This window comes from Ranitomeya variabilis, chromosome 8 (assembly GCF_051348905.1).
Source record: "Ranitomeya variabilis isolate aRanVar5 chromosome 8, aRanVar5.hap1, whole genome shotgun sequence".
Taxonomy (NCBI): Eukaryota; Metazoa; Chordata; class Amphibia; order Anura; family Dendrobatidae; genus Ranitomeya; species Ranitomeya variabilis.
In genome coordinates this window covers 202,856,548-202,872,128 of record NC_135239.1, presented here as the reverse complement: position 1 = coordinate 202,872,128, position 15,581 = coordinate 202,856,548, and the positions used below count along the sequence as shown (strand labels likewise).

At 46.6% G+C, this 15,581-nt stretch overlaps 1 protein-coding gene across 1 annotated transcript; it reads right to left on the bottom strand.

Moving 5' to 3' along the window:
• Window positions 1-2,460: 2,460 nt before the first annotated feature.
• LOC143787490 (ankyrin repeat and SOCS box protein 5-like) lies at window positions 2,461-12,083 on the bottom strand. Its single transcript, XM_077276277.1, has 5 exons — window positions 11,705-12,083; window positions 5,648-5,842; window positions 5,365-5,558; window positions 4,192-4,320; window positions 2,461-3,387 (listed from the first exon to the last, which is right to left on the bottom strand). The coding sequence occupies exons 2-5, from the start codon at window positions 5,805-5,807 to the stop codon at window positions 3,166-3,168; spliced, it is 705 nt and encodes a 234-aa protein (XP_077132392.1). The 5' UTR covers window positions 5,808-5,842; window positions 11,705-12,083; the 3' UTR covers window positions 2,461-3,165.
• Between the last annotated feature and the right edge of the window lie 3,498 nt (window positions 12,084-15,581).

Genomic DNA, 15,581 nt, shown 5'->3' with positions numbered 1-15,581 from the left:
CGGCCACTGATTAGCACTAGGACAACTGAATGTTGTGGGGGCTTGTGCCAAGAATCCAGAGACACCCCCCGACCCTCAAGATCCAGTCACTGCCAGAAGATATTACAATTATTACAGATCACAGAAGAGAGGGGGCGCCATAGGAATCTCACCCCTCTGTGACGGTGCCAGGTTTTGCACCCAAGCCTGATGTTTGTTGCCCTTTTTATTAGTCTGGGGCCAATTGCTTAGTTTCTAAACAAAGGACATGCGGCCAAAGCTGGGCCCCTCTCTCCCAGGGCCCCCAGCGGCTGCGTGGTCGACCTCTATGCCCGGGGACGGTGCGCCATTCTCATCCAGTAGATGGTCAGTAACAATAGGCACCGCCTGGATCTGACTTCTCTATATACTATAGTCTTTTCCTCCTAGGAGCCAGAGCTGGGGTCCGTCTCCTGCTCTCTGGGGGTCTCATGTTGGACCTAGAGGTCGTGTGATATCAGATCTCTCCGTGCTAAGGACCATCTGCAGTACTGAGTATTTCTTTCCCCTGCCAGCTGCCCCTCCACTAACCTTTCCGCTCCCACAGCTAATAATAGTGGCTGCTCTCTATAATCGGCTGCTCGGACCCCCGCCTTAAATTAATAAACAATCGTGTATCATTCTCATTAAATCTATATGATATATATTAGTGTGTATGAATGAATTGCAAATCATGCAGCAGGGAAGCGATAGTGTGTGTGACCTCATACAGAAGCGGATGCAGGTATACAAGTATATACAGTAGTAGGGTTTCACATTTAGCAACAATGTAGCGAATACCCGGGATCTTATCATTTATGAATCTTCCATTTTTGAAGAGCCATATTAGGACATACAGACCTCACCGAGGGGGCGATCTTCTGCTCGGGAGATCCCTCTATGGGGATGAGTTAACTGAGAACCCAGCAGTGACTACCTTGTCTTTTTTCTGAGCTCCTCTCCTCTGATTTGAAGACAATGGTGCAAAATTGTCAAAGAAACCGACTGTAAAAATGATTCTTAGCCCAAAATACATTTAAAAGAGCTGGATAATGAAATGCAAAACTTCCAGGAGTGTGCAGCAGCGGCAGGTCGCCCTTCTTTTCTTTTTCCTATTATGTGCACCTGTCCTAGTTGACGCTTGTCGCCGCCTTTGCTCTCACTGACAGGTGCCAGGTGCATCTCCTGCCGACTGCTCTAATGGACCCAGGATCGACCTCTGGAGACGGCGTTACCTTGGATATTTCTCATCTATATAAATATCCTTTCTCCAGAGAAGCTAATAAGTCAGTCCCAAACTACTGATGTCAAAACACTGCAACACCTAAGGATCGTGTGTCCCATCCTGGAGGCTGGGAAAGCCTGTGCAAGCCTGTGTAATATTGACAGTGTAGGACCACCCCGAACGGGATCAACCTGCCGTGGTGGGACGGCTTTTATGCTTTTTTTTTTTTTTATTAAAACCAGTGTTACTAAGAGCCCCATGCTATTTATGTGCACATTTGCTTCTTTTACTTGTTTAGTTACAGCAGGGTTCATGATCATTTTGCCTCTTGTGGGTTTTGTACGATACAATGCAGATTTTTATTGCATCTCGTAGAAGGATACAAGAAATCTATACAAGACCATAAAGCAAATTTGTAACTTTTCATTCAGATTCATACCGTTAATTTTGCAGTAGTTTCTGCCCGGAGCGACCGAATCCTGTGCATCATCCTGTGCCGACATCGGTGGTCCGGTGAAGGAGCCATGTCAATTCTGTAACTTGCAGTTCCTGAGCCTTGATGCAAATTTTCTGAGAAGGGTCCACGAGGCAATAATGGGGAAGGAAAGTGGACCCCAAATATTCTACAATACTGAAGGAGCAGATAGTCATCCTCTTTGGGGTCTAGGTCCGCTCCCCGCTGCTGCTCAGATCTCGGTGTTGTGGCTGCAGGGGTGATGTCACGTTGACAGTGCTCATCACTACTGTAGCTTGGCGGCGCTCAGTGACTGGCTGCAGCGGTGTCAATAAGATGTCACCGCTGAAGCCACAACACTGAGATCCGAGCAGCTGCAGCGGGAGTCGGCGCTGGACTCCGAGTGAGCATGTGACCACCACAATGGGGGGCTAGATGAGCGCCGTAATCTCAGGAAGAGCCATGAATGTAGCTGAGGCATGCATGCTCAATGCTGCCCTACGGGATTGGTGGGGTTCCAATGTTCGGACCCCCCTAGTGATCAGCCACTTATCGCCTATCTGTAGGATGAGAGATGACATCATCATTCAATAGTGACATCATAACAAAACTAAAATGAAAACCTGAGTTATTTATAAAAAAAAATGTTTATTTAAAAAATAATAAAATAATAATAATAATATTGATCATCCCTCGTTTGTTACATTTTGTCACCAAATTGATTTTGTTCACATTGAAATCCAAAACTCTGTTGTTCTTCTGGGTTCTCAAAATGAAAGGAGTCGCGTGGATTTTGTTATTTATTTGGAGGTTTTACTAAAATAAGTGCTGGGATATTACGGGGTTTGGGGTAAGTGCTGTCGGCCCCCCTTTGCTCACCCCATTAGACCCTTATCTCTGGCGATGTCGCCATGATGGGGCTGTGCCACTTTGGCTTTTTTTGTAGAAAACCACATGGTTCATCCAATATATGATGTATCCTCTGAAAATGGCCAAGTGGGGCGGACGGGGCGACACATCTTTTCTAACCCCACTACCACTATTTACCAGCAAACGATGAGAGTTATGGCACCGATTAGATATTGATGCGATGATCACCGCTCTTCCCAATAATCAGAGACCAAAAGTATTCATTACCCCTCAATAAAAGCCCCGATTCTCCGCCCATTTGTACATTAGAAGAGCGTCTGTATAATATCGCGTCCACGCTGATCTGACCACAATGGTCTTGGTGCCCAACACCGATTTATTCCAGGACACAGGTTTTATATGACGTTTTCGGACTATCTGATTACCAAATTGGCCCCAAATAATGTTAAAAACTAAAAAAAAACAACTTTCTAACCGCACGGGTACGACTTTAAAAAAATGGAAGCTCACGAAGATCGAGTGTTTAGAGTGAGTCTTTGTTCCCCACTGTCGTGGCTCCACTAATGGATGCGAGAAATAGCAAGGACGCGGGATAACGCACAACAACACACAGCGAGCGTCACACCGGCTCCTGCAGGACCAGGTCCTCGAACATAAGGTAGCACTTCAGTGATTGTGGCAAGTTAAAGGTCCTCACTGCTCGGAGCCGCTGGGGCCCCAGACTGGATCGTATTCGCAGACGGCTTAGGTGTTTTAATGAGCGAGGCTGATGAGAGAAGGACTCAATCCAGGCAATGAATCCAACCTGGGAAGCAAGGCGCTTGGGAGGCAGGCCAGTTTTCTAGGGTCAAACACAAAATAGTTTCTTAAAGTAACACAAACTCAACTTAAAAAATAAATTATTTATCCTGTACTGATCCTGAGTTACATCCTGTATTATACCCCAGAGCTGCACTCACTATTCTGCTGGTGCAGTCACTGTGTACATACATTACATTACTGATCCTGAGTTACATCCTGTATTATACCCCAGAGCTGCGCTCACTATTCTGCTGGTGCAGTCACTGTGTACATACATTACATTACTGATCCTGAGTTACATCCTGTATTATACCCCAGAGCTGCACTCACTATTCTGCTGGTGCAGTCACTGTGTACATCCATTACTGATCCTGAGTTACATCCTGTATTATACCCCAGAGCTGCACTCACTATTCTGCTGGTGCAGTCACTGTGTACATACATTACATTACTGATCCTGAGTTACATCCTGTATTATACCCCAGAGCTGCACTCACTATTCTGCTGGTGCAGTCACTGTGTACATACATTACATTACTGATCCTGAGTTACATCCTGTATTATACCCCAGAGCTGCACTCACTATTCTGCTGGTGCAGTCACTGTGTACATACATTACTGATCCTGAATTACCTCCTGTATTATACTCCAGAGCTGCACTCACTATTCTGCTGGTGCAGATACTGTGTACATACATTACATTACTTATCCTGTACTGATCTTTCACATACTGTTCGAAGCCACTGAGCAATCGCTGATAGATGAGGATCATAAAAGCCGCCTCCTTGATTTAATCTTCCCAATATCCTTTTAGAGAACTTCTTCTTGCCACAGATGTACTTACCTTGTTCTTATATGTGATGTCAGCGCCTGCCTGCACCAGGAGCCGAATACACTCCAGCTGCCCGCTGCATGCCGCCAGGTACATGGGTGTCACTCCCCAGTTGTCCTGCAGATTGACATCGGCACCATGCTATGCAAATAAACAGAAATAGCTGATAATAAAGAGACGCTACTAAATTGACTGAACCAAATTTTTTTGAGCAACTGACCGATCCTCTTTAATTGTTAGAATATTACAGGTAAATATTTTATAAAAATAAAAATCCCTGAGTTCCCTTGATTCTGCTGATCTTTTCCGTTTTGTTTGGTGTCGTTCCACTACAGAGTTATTAATATTTGCTGTTTTTGGAGTGCAGCATGTGAAATCTCTGCTTGTAGTACAACTGGGCGTTTCTTCAGAGCCTTCTCTGGGGTTGTGCGCTTTCAAGCCTCCCTTCCAGACACTGCCAATCACAGCTCAACAACATTTGTGACTCAGCTATGATTGGCAGCATCTTAGAGGGAGGGGTTAGAGCACACGCCACCATAAGACTCTGAAGAAACGCCCAGTTGTACTACAAGCAGAATTTTCACATACTGCACTCCAGAAGCAACAAATGTGAATATCTCCGCAATGGAGCAACGCAGAACGAAATGGAAAAGATTGTCAGAATCAGGGAAACTCAGGGATTTTTACAAAATATTTAACTGGCTCACAAAAGTGACAGATCCTTTTTAAAGGTTTAACTTTTGGATAAGTTTAGAGGCCTGTGCATTAGACGATATTAAGGATCTGTGTTGTACCCATAGACCACTATGGATTATATCATTATATGTAACGTACCATGGGGGTGGAGGACTGCAGGGCATCATATTGTGTTGGGGGGCGTAATTCGGTAAGGGGGCAGTTTAGGGGGAGGAATCATATTTTATAGGGGAATAAAACTTTGGGCATGTGGGGGGCACTATTGGGGTTTAGCATTACCCTATAACTGGGGTATTAAACTATGTGTAAACTCAAAGGGGCTTATTTGGAGGAACTTTTTCTGTGCAGAGAAAGGACCGGACTGGGTGAGGACTGTCAAAAAAATTGCACATTTTTTCTTGACCTCCAGAGACGAGAGGTTTGCCTTCAATACTACGTCGCTGTCACAGTAGGCACCCTGATCTAAAGCGGGACCGGGTGGTTTCTCACCTGTATTAGTAATAGGGCACAGTCTGGAAACAATCCGATGGCTGCATGTAGGGGGGTCCCACCGTGCTTACAACAGCTGTTCACATTGGCCCCATATTGCAGCAGTAACTCCATGGAAATCCTCTGCCCTTTATAAGCTGCCCAATATAAGGGCGTCTTCCCATAATAGTCTTTCCGATCCACCAACTCTTTGTCTAGAACATAGAAGAGCCAACGAAGAACTAAAACTGAACGCAGTGACCTGATTGGCTGACCCTTTCCGCTAATTTTTTTTTGTTCCTACCTGAGGTGGTCAGTAGCCCCCGCAGCTTCTCCACGTTGCCCCTGCTGGCTTCGTAGTGGATGTCCGTCCATTTGTAATTGTAGCTCGGAGCCACCTGGTAATGTCGCACCTGCGTCTTGGTGCAGGGGCTTCTGGACAAGGAGCTTATGTAGAAACCCATCTGTCTCCTGGGACAAGGTCTTCAACCAGCAAAATCTATGAGAACAAATAACATTAAAATTAAGAGGTGAGTAATTTAATTGTATCAGCTATATTATATGCTTTACTGAGAATCAATTACATATTTTTTATCTATTTTTATTTTCTCATTGTTTATTTTTTGTTTAATCTATTTCTTGCACATTATTAAGGGATAGCCTCATGGATTGTAGGAACGGAACATATAGATGACTGCTAGACTGTACTGAGCATGCTCTGTAACCTATGTAGAGGTCAATATGCAGGGAGGAGGTGAGCTGTGATATCTCCTCCTCCTGTATGTATAATACTGACCAAATACTGAACGTGTGAACGTGGACGAAAACTGTTAATAGCACTTCCAGTTAGTTATGTTGTTGGGACACATTCTGCCACCACCAATCGTTTCTACAGGTCGATTGGTAACCCGTTACAGATAGTGTATGGCTTCAGGGGTGCAGTTTACAGAGCAAGAGGAGCCGAGCTATTCATTTTGTATTTAATCCAGAAAAAAAAAGAAAGTGTTTATAAAAAATACACAAAGATCATACAAAATGGGAATAAAACAATACGATACAATTACATAAAATAAAAATGAATAACGAAAGAGAATTACTAAACCTGATGTCACGGAAATGGCTCAGAGCTTAGCGGAGGGAAGTACTCCTTAGGAAACTGGACAAGGCCCACAGCAAGCTGTACCTTCCAGGACTAACAAAATACACAAACCCAAAATCTGCTTTTTATTAGATCAAGGTAACACCCTCATACCTCCCCTTAGTGAACTCATGTGGAGGCTTGTTGTGGGATATCCTAGGTCTTTTATAAGTTTATGAGATCCCCATCTTTCAGGATATCTTCACCCCTGGAGGTCCCAGGCGGGAGATATTGTCATCATGTTTCTTATCGCAATTTTATCTTTCTATACAGATGAAACATGACATGGATAGCATCATCCATCGGCCGATATTACGAAGGAGGGGTTAGAATGGCCTTACAGTGATGTGAGTGAATCCATTCTGTGCATCACTTTGCTGCTATGCCGAAAATATATCTCCCATAAATATCAGATCCATGGAAACCCCAATATTCATCAATGACCAATAGCTCCAAAAAGTCTGCAATCAGGGCTTTGATCAGAGGAAGCTCTAGACTTAGCTGTAGCTCTTAGCTTTCCACTATACAGATGACTGATGAAGGTCTTTAGTGACCGAAACGTTTCATTTTTTTCTGGATTTTGCCACTGTTAATAAATGCTTTTGTTGAATATACCATGCAGAGTGCCAAGTTTTTTACGATATTCCATAAGGAGTGTGGCCGGGTCTGCGCATTTCTGGATCTATATACACACTTCTTTTTACATCTCGGAGGTCTATGCAAACACGTCTTGGGGTCTATATACAAACATGTATCAGGGTCTGTATACACACATCTCGGTCTGCACGTCTCAGGCTCTATATACATGCATTTCTAGGTCTATATACTGTACACACATATCGGGGTCTGCACTTCTCAGGGTCTATATACACACATCTTGGGGCCTATATACACACACGTCTTGGGTGTATATTCTCACGTCTCTGGGTCTATACACACATCCTGGGCTATATACACATCTCTAGCTCTCTATATATGTCTCAGGTTCTATATACATGCATCTCTAGGTCTATATACACACATCTCGGGGTCTGCACTTCTCAGGGTCTATATACACACATCTCGGGGTCTGCACTTCTCAGGGTCTATATACACACATCTCGGGGTCTATATATACAGTATATATATATATATATATATACATCTTGGGGCCTATATACACACGTCTTGGGTGTATATACTCACGTCTCAGGATCTATACACACATCCTGAGCTATACACACATCTCCAGCTCTCTCTATATATGTCTCAGGGTCTATATACACATCTTGGAGTCTATATACGCACATCTCGGTGGTCTGTATACACATCTGAGTCTATATACACACATCTCGCGGTCTATACACACATCTCAGGGTCCATACACACATCTTGGAGTCTATATACCCACATCTCGGTGGTCTGTACACACATCTCAGAGTCTATACACGCATCTGAGTCTATATACACACATCTCGCGGTCTATACACACATCTTGAGGTCTATATACCCACATCTCGGTGGTCTGTACCCACATCTCGGGGTCTGTACACACATCTCAGTGTCTATACACACATCTCGGGGTCTGTACACACATCTCGCGGTCTATACACACATCTCGGAGCCTATATACTCAAATCTCGGTGGTCTGTACCCACATCTCGGGGTCTGTACACACATCTCAGTGTCTATACCCACATCTCGGAGTCTATATACCCACATCTAGGGGTCTGTACACACATCTCAGGGTCTATACACACATCTCAGGGTCTATACACACATCTTGGAGTCTATATACCCACATCTCGGTGGTCTGTACACACATTTCGGGTCTATACACACATCTTGGAGTCTATATACCCACATCTCGGGGTCTGTACACACATCTCGGAGTCTATATACACAAATCTCAGGGTCTGTACACACATCTCTAGGTCTATACACACATCTCGGGGTCTATATACCCAGATCTCGGGGTCTGTACACACATCTTGGAGTCTATATACCCACATCCTTGGCTATACACACATCTCGAGGTCTGTACACACATCTCTAGCTCTCTCTATATATGTCTCTGGGTCTATACACACATTTCAGAGTCTATATACCCACATCTCAGGGTTTGTACACACATCTCGGGGTCTATATACCCACATGTCGCGGTCTATACACACATCTTGGAGTCTATATACCCACATCCTGGGCTATACACACATCTCGAGGTCTATACACACATCTCGGGGTCTGTACACACATCTCTAGCTCTCTCTATATATATGTCTCGGGGTCTATACACACATCTCAGAGTCTATATACCCACATCTCGGGGTCTGTGCACATATCTCTAGGTCTATACACACATCTAAGGGTCTATACGCACATCTTGGGGTCTGTACACACGTCTCGGGGTCTATACGTATGTGGTATCCCGATACCCGTTCTACTGCTGCTGAATGAGGCAGTTGTCGTGTGGCAGTAGATTTGTTGCAGTGTTTCAGGATTAGTTTGGGCGCTGTGAGTGAGGAGATGGAATACATTGCATTGTATACCGACGACTGTGCTGTGCTGCCATCTACTGGCCAATGTGTATATGAAAATTAAGTGATTATTCTCCTCACAACAAACTGCCATAGAAACAGCTGAGAGGAGCCTCCCTGCTCAGGGCTCGCACAGACTTCCTGAGGTAACTTCCAGCTCAGGACTCTCACACTTCTTGAGGTAACTTCCAGTTCTGGGCGGTTCAAGCTGCCTGAGGGAGCAAACACTACTGCTCCCATCATAGTTTTCCATGCGAGTCCACGCTGAGGAGACATCTTTCTCCACATAATCTCCTCCACAACGGAGTGAAGTCTTCTAGTCAGGAGAGATAACGCTGCCCATGTGCTCTCCTGCATGCTGGTTATCCTGCTTTCTTCTAGCCAGGAACAGACCCACGTGGCTGCCACGCCACCGACTTTGATTAACCTACCCCCTGCGATAGGGAATGGTAGGCTCGAAACCGTGAGCACTTCCACACTTTAGTGTGTTTCCACAGAGAGCCAATCTGTGAAGGTCCCTCCATCAGTGTAATGAACCTCGCTTGTCTCCTGAGGAGAGAATCATTACTTTCATGTGCACAATATACTGTGACCTTTGCCTTTAAGGCCGAGGTCACACTTGCGAGTGCGATGCGAGAACCTCGCGCATCAATACACGGCACTGCCGCCAGCACTCAGGACCGGAGCGTGCGGGTGCATGTATTTCTATGCAGCTGATTGCTCCAGCCCCGAGTGCCGGCGGCAGTGCCGGGTATTGATGCGCGAGGTTCTCGCATCGCACTCACAAGTGTGACCCCGACCTAAGAGAGAGACTGGACCCCATTACCTCTGTCAGGACTGCCCCCCGGGGTCCTATACCCTCCACAAGTGCCACCTCCCGATATTCACAATTGTGGACACTTCAGCTACCGTGACATCATTATCTGCTGCCAGTAGGACTACATGCCCCAGCTGGCACTTCTGCAACATCTGGTGCCTCCCCAGTGGCCCACCATACACACATCTCGGATCTCGGGGTCTATACATACCTAAGGGTCTATACACATCTTGGGGGGTCCATACACACATCTCAGGGTCCGTACACACGTCTCAGGGGTCCATACACACATCTCGGGGGGGTCCATACACACATCTCGGGGGGGTCCATACACACATCTCGGGGGGGTCCATACACACATCTCGGGGTCCATACACACATCTCGGGCGGGGGGGTCCATACACACATCTTGGGGTCCATACACACATCTTGGGGTCCATACACACATCTTGGGGTCCATACACACATCTCGGGGTCCATACACACATCTTGGGGTCCATACACACATCTTGGGGGGGGGGCCCATACACACATCCCGGGGGGCCCATGCACACATCTCGGGGTCCATACACACATCTCGGGGTCCATACACACATCTCGGGGCCCATACACATCTCAGGGGGGTCTATACACACATCTCGGGGTCCATACACACATCTTGGGGTCCATACACACATCTTGGGGGGGGGGGTCCATACACACATCTCGGGGTCCATACACACATCTCGGGGTCCATACACACATCTCGGGCGGGGGGGTCCATACACACATCTTGGGGTCCATACACACATCTTGGGGTCCATACACACATCTTGGGGTCCATACACACATCTCAGGGGGGTCTATACACACATCTCTGGGGTCCATACACACATCTCGGGGGGGGGCCCATACACACATCCCGGGGGGCCCATGCACACATCTCGGGGTCCATACACACATCTCGGGGTCCATACACACATCTCGGGGCCCATACACATCTCAGGGGGGTCTATACACACATCTCGGGGTCCATACACACATCTTGGGGTCCATACACACATCTTGGGGGGGGGGGGTCCATACACACATCTCGGGGCCCATACACATCTAGGGGGGTCTATACACACATCTCTGGGGTCCATACACACATCTCGGGGGGGGGGGGGGGGCCCATACACACATCCCGGGGGGCCCATGCACACATCTCGGGGGGGGCCCATACACACATCTCGGGGGCCCATACACACATCTGGGGGGGGGGTCCATACACACATCTCGGGGGGGGCCCATACACACATCTCGGGGGGGGGGCCCATACACACATCCCGGGGGGCCCATGCACACATCTCGGGGGGGCCCATACACATATCTCGGGGGGGCCCATACACACATCTCTGGGGCCCATACACATCTCAGGGGGGTCTATACACACATCTGGGGGGGGGGGTCCATACACACATCTCGGGGCCCATACACATCTCAGGGGGGTCTATACACACATCTCTGGGGTCCATACACACATCTCGGGGGGGGCCCATACACACATCTCGGGGGGGGGCCCATACACACATCCCGGGGGGCCCATGCACACATCTCGGGGGGGCCCATACACACATCTCGGGGGCCCATACACATCTCAGGGGGGTCTATACACACATCTGGGGGGGGGGGTTCCATACACACATCCCGGGGGGCCCATGCACACATCTCGGGGGGGCCCATACACATATCTCGGGGGGGCCCATACACACATCTCGGGGGCCCATACACATCTCAGGGGGGTCTATACACACATCTTGGGGGGGGGGTCCATACAAACATCTCGGGGGTCCATACACACATCTTGGGGCCCATACACACATCTCGGAGGGCCAATACACCCACGTCGCGGTGTAACGAGGGTCTCACCATCCTTGTGGTCGCTCAGTAGGGGGCGCTGTCCTCGCTGCCATCAGTCCCGCTGTGACTGATCGGTATTGTTCCTGCTCCCAGCCGCCTGTTGTGTGCGCAGAGGACGCCTGGCAGCGGGGGGGTCCTGTAGCCTGCGATCAGTGCTGAGCCCACACTGGGGGGCACGATGGGGGTCCCGTCATCGCTGTGGATGTCTCTGCTGCTGACCAGACGATGCTCCGCTGCTCTCGGGCCACACAGGCTGCTGCCCCGGTGCAGGCGGTTTAGCAGGGTCCCCCCGTGTAGTGTCCGGGGCCCCGGGCCCCTCACAGCAGACAATCCCAGCCCCGCCGTGCGGAGGGCGCAGTCCGCGGCCGCTCTCCAAGGTGCTGGGAACAGAGCGGCGCCGCGCCTGCGCAGAAGAGACGCCCGGACAGTGACTGCTGGGGGGAGCGCAGCACTGGAGGCTGAGAGCAGATAATGCAGCTCGTCCCCGCCCCGCTCTACACCAACACGTCTGCTAGTGAGGGAATTACTGCCAGGGAAGCTGATCTGCCGACATAGCATGATATCATGTGCAGGTGGATAGCAGACAGACGTATATAGCAGATATATCTATGTGTAATATATACTGCAGGTGTTATATATTTATTGTAACACATTATTGCAAAAAGTAAAATAACAATAAATGCTCCGATTAAAACACAGGCCGGGTTTGGAGCATCATCTCCGGATAGGATGGTGCCCTTAGTAATTACTGCTCTCCGCTCCAGTTACAGTCATCGCAGAAAGTGTTGGCGCCCGTGAAATTGTTCCGGATAATGAAGTATTTCTCCCAGGAAACTTGCACTTACACACGTTTTCTAATACACCTGTTTATTTCCTCTGAATGTATTGTAACAACTCAAAAAAAAGAGGAAAAAAGGGAAATGTGGACATAATTATACACAATGGGCCGGACAAAATTGTAGGTAGACAACTTTGTTTCCAGCATGTGATGCTCGTTCACACTCACCTGTGGCAAGTAACAGGTGTGGGCAATATAAAAGTCACACCTGAAACCAGATACAAAAAAAAAAAAAAAAAGGGGAGAAGTTGACTCAATCTTTGCATTGTGTGTCTGTGTGTGCCACACCAAGCATGGAGAACAGAAAGAGGAGAAGAGAACTGTCTGAGGACGTCAGAACCAAAATTGTTAAAACTATCAACAATCTCAAGGTGACAAGTCCATCTCTGGAGATCTTGATGTTCCTTTGTCCACGGTGATAAACCAATTATGATGATGATGTTGAATGATTAATAAATATATAATAGTTTTTGTATTTCTTGCCTTCTGGATATTTTGTATTGCGGTGGAGGATCCAATACGCCTCTCTCAGCGCTAATGATTTTTGCCAGTTAACCCCATGAATTGACCACTTAATTGTCTTTTTTTAAATAGAAAATGTTGCGATAAATCCCCTTTAAGTGCTAGAGTGAAACGTTTTGCCGCCCCGGAATACGTGCGATTATTTTTTATGTTTTTTTAGCTTTCCATTTGTACAGCCAGTGTACTTGATATTATCCACTGCACTGAGTGCCGTGCCTGCAATGTGCTCAGAATGAGGTGATAGTGTGTTTTGTGTCTTGCTTTCTTATTTGTAGCAGATTCGCAGACATTACAACGATCACTGGCACACTTGTTAAAAAAAAAAACCTTTGCTGGAAAGCCATGTGTGGGAAGATTGTGTCGATTTGAACATACTGGGAGAAAGAATGTTACCAAGTGACAGGCCTCTCCTGGCTACATATCTGCAACCATTGTTCAAAACTTGGCTCCTTTTTTATCCTGGTTAACGATGGGTAAATATTTGAGAATTATGTTTTTTAATATCATTGAATGGTCTGCTGTATGGTGTTGAAAAAGTGACCGGAGAAATGGAGTTACAATTGTTGGTATCCCCACAGCATGATTCTGCCACCACCATGTTTCACTGTGGGTATGGTGTTCTTAAGGTGAAGAACTGTGTTTGTTTAGTGCCAGACATAGCACTTGCCGTGGTGGCCAAAAAGTTCAATTTTTGTCTCCTCTGACCACACCACCTTCCTCCATACATTTGGGGAGTCTCCCATATGTCTTTTGGTAAACTCCAAACGAGACTTATAATTTTTGTGTGCAAGTAAAGGCACTTTTTTCCATAAAGGCCAACTCTATGGAGTGTACGGCTAAGGGCTTGTTTCCACATGCGAGAAACATGTCCGTGTCTCGCATGTGGGAACCAAGTTCTGGCGTCGGCACTCCAGAGCGGAGTGTGCGGCCGCATAGGATCACATGGAGCTGCACAGCTCCGCTCCAATGTGCCGACGCCAGAACTTGGTTCCCACATGCGAGACACGGACGTGTTTCTCGCATGTGTAAACAAGCCCTTATTGTGGTCCTATGGACACATACTCCAGTCTCTGCAGCTCCTTTGGCCTCTGTGCTGCCTATTTAATTAATGCCCCCTTGCCCGGGTTGAGAGTTTGGGTGGTCGGCCCCCTGTTGGCAGGTTTGTTGTGGCACCATGTTCTTTCCATTTGATGATAATGGATTGATGGTACTCCAGGGGATTAGAGATTGGGATTTTTTTTATAACTCAACTCTGACTTGTTTGGAGGTCTCCTTGGTCTTCATGGTGGTGTTTGGTTAGTGGTGCCTCTTGTTAATAGTGTATACATATGAACATGCCAATTTTGAGTTGTCGTATATACTCGAGTATAAGCCGACCCCCCCTAATTTTGCCACAAAAAACTGGGAAAACTTAATGATTCGAGTATAAGCCTAGGGTGGAAAATGCAGCAGCTACTGGTAAATGTCAAAAATAAAAATAGATACCAATAAAAGTAAAATTAATTGAGACATCAGTAGGTTAAGTGTTTTTGAATATCCATATTGAATCAGGAGCCCCATATAATGCTCCATACAAAATACGCCCCATATAATGCTCCATACAGTGTATGATGGGCTCCATAAGATGCTCCATATTAAAATATGCCCCATATAATGCTGCCCAAATGCGAATTATGGCCCCATAGAGGTATTTGCCCCATATAATGCTGCACATGGCCCCATAGAGGTATTTGCCCCATATACAGTCATATGAAAAAGTTTGGGCACCCCTATTAATCTTAAGCTTAATGTTTTATAAAGATTGTTGTTTTTTTTTGCAACAGCTATTTCAGTTTCATATATCTAATAACTGTTGGACACAGTAATGTTTCTGCCTTGAAATGAGGTTTATTGTACTAACAGAAAATGTGCAATCTGCATTCAAACACAATTTGACAGGTGCATAAGTATGGGCACCCTTATCATTTTCTTGTTTTAAATACTCCTACCTACTTTTTACTGACTTACTAAAGCACTTTTTTTGTTTTGTAACCTCATTGAGCTTTGAACTTCATAGCCAGGTGTATGGAATCATGAGAAAAGCTACTTAAAGTGGCCACTTGCAAGTTGTTCTCCTGTTTGAATCTCCTCTGACGAGTGACATCATGGGCTCCTCAAAACAACTGTCAAATTATCTGAAAACAAAGATTATTCAACATTGTTGTTCAGGGGAAGGATACAAAAAGCTGTCTCAGAGATTTAACCTGTCAATTTCCACTGTGAGGAACATAGTAAGGAAATGGAAGAACACAGGTACAGTTCTTGTTAAGGCCAGAAGTGGCAGGCCAAGAAAAACATCAGAAAGGCAGAGAAGAAGAATGGTGAGATCAGTCAAGGACAATCCTCAGACCACCTCCAGAGAGCTGCAGCATCAACTTGCTGCAGATGGCGTCACTGTGCATCGGTCAACTATACAACGCACTGTTTTTTTGCCGCCATGCATAACGCCTTTTTGTATGACCAAACAACTCAATCTTGGTTTCATCA

Bases quoted from the DNA above. Each gene is read 5' to 3' on its own strand.
- LOC143787490 (XM_077276277.1), bottom strand. From the start codon at position 5,807: ATGGGTTTCTACATAAGCTCCTTGTCCAGAAGCCCCTGCACCAAGACG. The intron at 5,559-5,647 runs GTAGGAACAAAA...TCTATGTTCTAG, and splicing joins GGGGCTACTGACCACCTCAG to ACAAAGAGTTGGTGGATCGG. The intron at 4,321-5,364 runs GTGAGAAACCAC...TTATTTGCATAG, and splicing joins GTGCCCTATTACTAATACAG to CATGGTGCCGATGTCAATCT.